The sequence below is a fragment of the Alligator sinensis genome, unplaced genomic scaffold (genome assembly GCF_000455745.1).
Source record: "Alligator sinensis unplaced genomic scaffold, ASM45574v1 scaffold641_1, whole genome shotgun sequence".
Classification (NCBI taxonomy): domain Eukaryota; kingdom Metazoa; phylum Chordata; order Crocodylia; family Alligatoridae; genus Alligator; species Alligator sinensis.
In genome coordinates this window covers 329,042-335,041 of record NW_005843124.1, presented here as the reverse complement: position 1 = coordinate 335,041, position 6,000 = coordinate 329,042, and the positions used below count along the sequence as shown (strand labels likewise).

Below are 6,000 nucleotides of genomic sequence, written 5' to 3'. Positions count from 1 at the left end.
CACCCCTCGTGCTGTGGCTTTTATTTGAAGGGAGCAGAGATAAAAGTCTGAGAAAACTTGTGTGCGCGCTGAATCACCCTGTATTAGCCAGCTGCCTGGCATGCCACAGATGCTAGAGGAAGTCATATCTTGTGACAGTGATTCAGGCTTTTTTCTAGACTAGAAAAGGTTTGCTGTTATAGGCAGGTTGGCAATCCTTCCTAGTGGAGTTGCAGCATGTTCTGGCTAAGTTCCTTTGCTGGTATAACTTTAAATCAATTTTTCAAATGTAGCTTTGTCAGCAAAAGTTTTTAGTTGAGGCATTTTTAAGTATATGTTCAAGTTTGTATATACAGTAGACCAGCCAGTGCTGTCAGCTAAATATTGAAGCAAAGAGGTATCTGCTCAGTTTGAGAGAAATGTTTTCCCTAAGGTTAAACAGGGACAAGAGCAAGATTGGGAGCTCCACAGTGGAAGGTGAGAAGGCATGTGTAGTAGGTTAGGGCAGCAAGAGTTTGAAAAGGAAGGAGATTGATTGTTCAGGTGTGCAACTAGCCCCATGGCATAAACTACTTAGTGTGTGATAATACAAATCAAAGATCATAGAAAAATGTAGTTCATAACATAATCATAAATTGCATCAATATAAATAACTTTTCTAATGATATAGGCATTTCCATGCCTTTTCTTTGTAGGGAAGTGTTTCCAAACTGTTACCCATTTTCTGTGGAAAGCTGCTACATAGCTTAGGAGAAGCTTGTAAGGAAAATGTTGGGATAACAGACATGGCTTATAAAGTTTGAGGTAGGTGGTGGTGGGAGAACACAGCAGACTTACTTTACAGTAAACACACCCTTCGTCTCTTCTGTTTCCTGTAGCAGCTATTGCTGCTTGTCCAAGATAGTGGTAGGAATGTGGTGGGATTTCTGTGCTTGTGAAATTTGCTCTTAATCTCTGTACTCCTGTCTAGACATTGTCACAGTCACACTTCTGCTTTAATTTGCGGATGTTGCTTTTGGGGTTTTGTAGCCAGCTTATATCTTAAGGCATCAAAACATTGTTCCCCCCTTTTGATGTCCTTACATGATGGTGGAGCTTGTATTGGACCAGGGAGGGTAATCCAAAAGTAAGGAATGCCAAATAAAAACTGAAGGTAAGCCTTTTCACTGCTATGCAGAGACAACAGAGCTAGCTCTGGAGCTGGAACTAGTGTAGCTTGCTGGTCCTGGGCTCATTAGCTCTGTTTCTAGATATGCACAAGAGCTATCCCTGTTTTCTCATTATGGTACTGCCCTAGGGCCATGGTGCTCAATCTTTTTGCCCTGTGGGGTGGATGGATGGTGCCTGGTCTGTCTGTGGGATGGACCCAATCCTGTGGGTGTGATGGGGGCCCCATCCAGCCAGGCGGAAGTGGGGGGAAGGGAAGAGATGATGACAGTTGGGACCTGATCTGCCATGTGGGGTGGGGCGAGGGGGCAGCCAGAGTCACCTTGATTTGGCTCTATGGAGCTTGGGCATTGGGCAGTGGGGGAGGGTTGGCAGAATTAATTGCTACTGTTCTCCCCTCCCTCCTGCCCACAGATTCCCTGACTTGCGGGGAGCTCTGTGGGCTGGATGCCATGCCTCCGTGGGCCAGACTTGGCCCACAAGCTAGAGGTTGAACAGCTCTGCCCTTTTTCCCCTCCCTTCACCTTCACCATGTACATCTGGTCCAGATAACAAACCTTCAAGGTACTCCTATACTGAGATGAATGTGAGCAGTCAGCTGTTCTTCTATCAAACAGCCCTGAAGCATTGTCTCCATAGCTTTGTCTAGGGTTTTTTCTCTTTCCAACCTGTCCATCTTTATGCCAGGTTAACCAAACAACTTCTGTTGCATGCAGCTTCTTTTTATTTTCTTTGTATTTCCTTTCTAGAGTGTTATTTATTTGTAAAACTTTTACTGTGGTTTGCAGTAGTAAGCTTTTTTTGTTACAACAGGCTGGCAAAAAGCACAGTTCAGGTACTCTTTTTCCTTTTTCATTGTCTCAAGTCTATTGAAACCCTCCCTGCCAGCTTGTAACCGAGCAGCTTGTTTTCTATTAACTATCTGCATACTGAAACCAACTTTTGTTTAGATAAATGTTTTGGGTTGCAATGTCCTTTGACTGCTAGAAAGTTACCCTAATCTTTTCTGTAGTTTTCAGGTTGTAGATTTGAGCCCTCGTATGAAGGTATAGCCTCAAATTGTATGGGGCATAGTTTGTACTTAAGTGTTAACATCTTGTTTGTCTCTTCTGAAGATGTATTTTAATTTAAGTGCTTTGCTTCTTTTCACCATAGATGACCTCTGGTGGGACTGAGAGCATTTTGATGGCCTGTAAAGCCTACAGGGACCTGGCTTATGAGAGAGGAATCAAACACCCAGAAATGTATGTAACACCCTCTACCAGATTTCTGCTTCCATAGATTTATGTGTTTGTTTTTTCCCCAAAAACAATAGCAGTTACACTGAGCTGAGCCAATGCTGCACCAGAGTGTTTCTTCTTTGTAATCCTTTGCTGCCCCCACCCACCTGTCAAATTCTTACAGACTGAATGTGGGACAGAGCCCCAAACTGATTTATAAAGAAAAATAACAAAATAAGAGAGCATGCTTTAAGCAGAGCAAGATAACATTAGCCAAACTGTTCAGAGGTTGTAATTTTGGATTTAATTGTATGACTATCTTATCTGTGGGATATAGGAATGTAGTTATATTTGGGCTTAAATTTAGGCATGGCTGAATTGTATTCACTTCCATCCCCCAAGAAACCTAGTAGTTAATTCTTGGCCTATGGTAGCCAAATCTTTTCATCCTTAGGCCTCTCCTCAGCAATTTGCTAGCCATTTCAAAGTGTATAGGACTGCTCTGAGTATTAAGGTAAGGGTATGTCTATGCCCCCTCCATGGTAATCCTGAGATTGACCACTCACTGCCCAGTTGCTCTTCCTTTGCACATGCCACCTGCTGAAAATACATGTGCAGTTGCCATTAAAGTGGTGCTGGGTGTGCTCTCAGAAGTGCACCTAAGACCAGATCTTGAGAGCATCCGTGGACATGCATGAAAATTAAGCTACATAATACATTTCAGTGACTGGCTTATGTGGAGCGAGAGCAGGTGGACATGGCTAATTTCTTGGAAGTGGTCTTGTAGTCACTGAGTGGGTAGTATCATCTAAAACCACCACACTAAATTTGTCTGATTGGAAATGGAATTTGGAAAGATTCAATTACTGACTGCTGTGTGACCAAACTACATCGATTTAATCTTTCCACCATGGTTGCTCTTTATAGAACCAAGTAGTCAAAACGTGCTCTTTTTGGATAAATTATTTAAGGTGAAAATACTGAGCATGGAGATGAGAACACTGTTACTTCATCTTGTTCCAAATATCTCTATCGCTCTTCCTGGCTAACATTCCTGTAGATTGTCGAACAACATGCTAAAACGTTGAAGTCTCAGAAATACAAGTCTCTGAATTAATTTATTTTGAGGTTCTAACCACTGCCATCTATTGGACAAAAAAATAGATTGCCGGTTACTTTTCTTTAGTGTATTTACAAAGTAGTGGGGATCTGTTTTGATGTGTTTTTTCTGAGAAAGACAGAGAATTTTGATGCTGCACAATTTTCAGAGTTGTTAGAAGGAAGTTTTCATTTTAGGTGGGAAGCAATGTCTTTAAAGCAGTGTGGGACATAATGTGTTTTCTAATGCATTAACAGGTCTATTTAGTGGTATAAAACATTGATTATACCTTTTAAAGTTGGAAATATTTGCAATACTATATATTATTTTAGAACATCTTTTAGCATAAGATCTGTCTAGAGTCCAAGGACACACATGCCCAAAATACTTATTGTCTTTGTATTTTCCAGTTGGTGATATTTGTCAGTGGGCTGACTATTCTCTCTCTTTAAGGGGTAAGGGATAGAAAATCCTGCTTTGTGAATTTTGTTCAGACTAAACAGCAGTCATTCCCAAGGTTGAAGTACTGAATTTGTTTTCAGGTTGGTTCCAAAAAGTGTTCATGCTGCATTCGACAAAGCAGCCCATTATTTTGGGTTGAAGATTGTGCACATACCATTAACCAAGACCATGCAAGTCGATGTTCAGGTATTGCTCTTTGACAACACTAAACTGCCTCTGTAGACTCCTAGCAGTATTCCTGAAAGAAGTCTTCTATCTATCAGAAGTGTTCTCTGTAGGGAATTCTGTGAGCATCCATTATTGTTAAGATTACAGCAAAAAAAATAACTCTTTTGCACAGTACCTAAGGCCCTGGTGTATCCACTTTAGACCTAAAACATTTCTTTGCCCTAAACATTCATTTTAATTGAATGTATCAGCATACCTAGAAATTGCAGAAACATCCTCCACTGAATTTCCTACAAGTGGACAAAATTTTAGAAAAAAAGTAGGGCATAATTTTGCACTTGAGAGTGATGGGTTAAATGACTTAACTAGCTTCTTCTAATGTTTATAACTAAATTGCTGAGCATGCTATCTTGTTGCAGGAGCTATGAAATAGGACACTTGCTGCTGTCATTTTAAAGTTCTTAGAGTATATCATAGGATACCTGTTTTATAGCATATCTTTGAAGGTCCTTCATGTGTGCTCTGATCCATAGATTACTCGGCCTTGTATTATTCTGAAAGCTATTTTTTTCTGATGGGCTAGAAGTTGGTGCATGAAGTGTGAGCATCTCATCTCTTTAAATCTGTAGGCAATGAGAAGAGCTATTTCAAAGAACACTGCAATGTTGGTCTGCTCAGCTCCCCAGTTCCCCCATGGAGTTATGGACCCCATTGAGGACGTGGCAAAGGTGAAGTACTTGCTACAATACAAGATTTGTTGTAGTAATGTTCTGAAAGGAAGAGGGGTAAATAAACTCATATCATTGGCAAGTCTTTTCTTTGTTGAAAGAACAGCAAAAGTCTTGAACTTGTTGCTGTTGGAAAAAATCTGGTAGAGCAGCAGGTTAGCTGGAAAATTGATTCCCATTTCTAACAGATCAAGGGTTAATCAACACTGCTTGGACTAAAAAGCAAGCAGGGAATGGGCACTGTCAGGTTTTCTTTTAATTTATAACATAATTACTTAAAATTTGTCCTGAAAACAAAAGATTTTAATGTTGAAGATATGACCCCTACACATTGTTGCCAAATTGCTTATATTGTGCTCTGTTTTGGATTTGAACCTTAGCAGACAGTAATGCCATTCTGGCGTGGATTTTTGTAAAATGATGAACTTCAAATGAACATTTCTGTCTTCTAAAGCTAAAGACAGTGCCAGTGACTGCTGTTGCTGAAGATGTATACATTATATTTACTATGTACATGAATTCAAGCTGTGCTTTTCTAGCTTGACTGTGCCGTGGTGTCACTCTGAAATTAAAATGGGAGTAATTGTGAAATTACCTATCTGGTAATAGATTTCTTTATTACAAGACCCCAGGCTATGGTGAGATAAATAAGAGGCTAAATTTTAGTATTAGAGGAGAAACAGTTTTAGTTTAAACATACATGTGTCTGATTTAGAATAACCATTCAGGGGAATATATAAAAGATTTTGAAACTGGCTTTTTTAAATGGTGTTCTTCACTGGGGTCCAGAAGGAGAGAATACCTAGGTATTTAATTTTTTATTGCTTTATTTTTGAGCGGATCTTGTTTTAATGCATTATGGATACCCCCTCTGAATCTTTTTGCATAACATCTATGCAGCAGCTACAACAGATGATTTAAAATGATAGGAAATATGTATTAGCCACATCTGAATGCATTTTTAAAAGCTAGAAGCAGGAAGATGCAGGGAGCAGGCAGCTCTTCTGGATTACCATTTGACCATAGTTTGAGGACTGTTTCAGTGATGAACCCTTTTGCAAAAGTATTTAGGGTCTCCAAATACGAAAAAAAAAAATGCCTTCACGTACAAGGTTCAACTTTCTGAAGAAGTCCATTTACCTCTGACTTAAACTAACTAAAGTTTCTTGTCTGGTAT

The 6,000-nt window shown here is 39.8% G+C and overlaps 1 protein-coding gene across 1 annotated transcript in view; it reads left to right on the top strand.

The window, feature by feature from the left end:
- SGPL1 (sphingosine-1-phosphate lyase 1) overlaps positions 1 to 6,000 on the top strand; it is a 22,320-nt gene that overhangs the window by 8,872 nt on the left and 7,448 nt on the right. Inside the window, exons 3-5 of the mRNA XM_025193894.1 lie at positions 2,302 to 2,390; positions 4,008 to 4,113; positions 4,725 to 4,823. Of these exons, the coding sequence (XP_025049679.1) occupies positions 2,302 to 2,390; positions 4,008 to 4,113; positions 4,725 to 4,823 (294 nt within the window). The remainder of the gene's footprint in view (positions 1 to 2,301; positions 2,391 to 4,007; positions 4,114 to 4,724; positions 4,824 to 6,000) is intronic.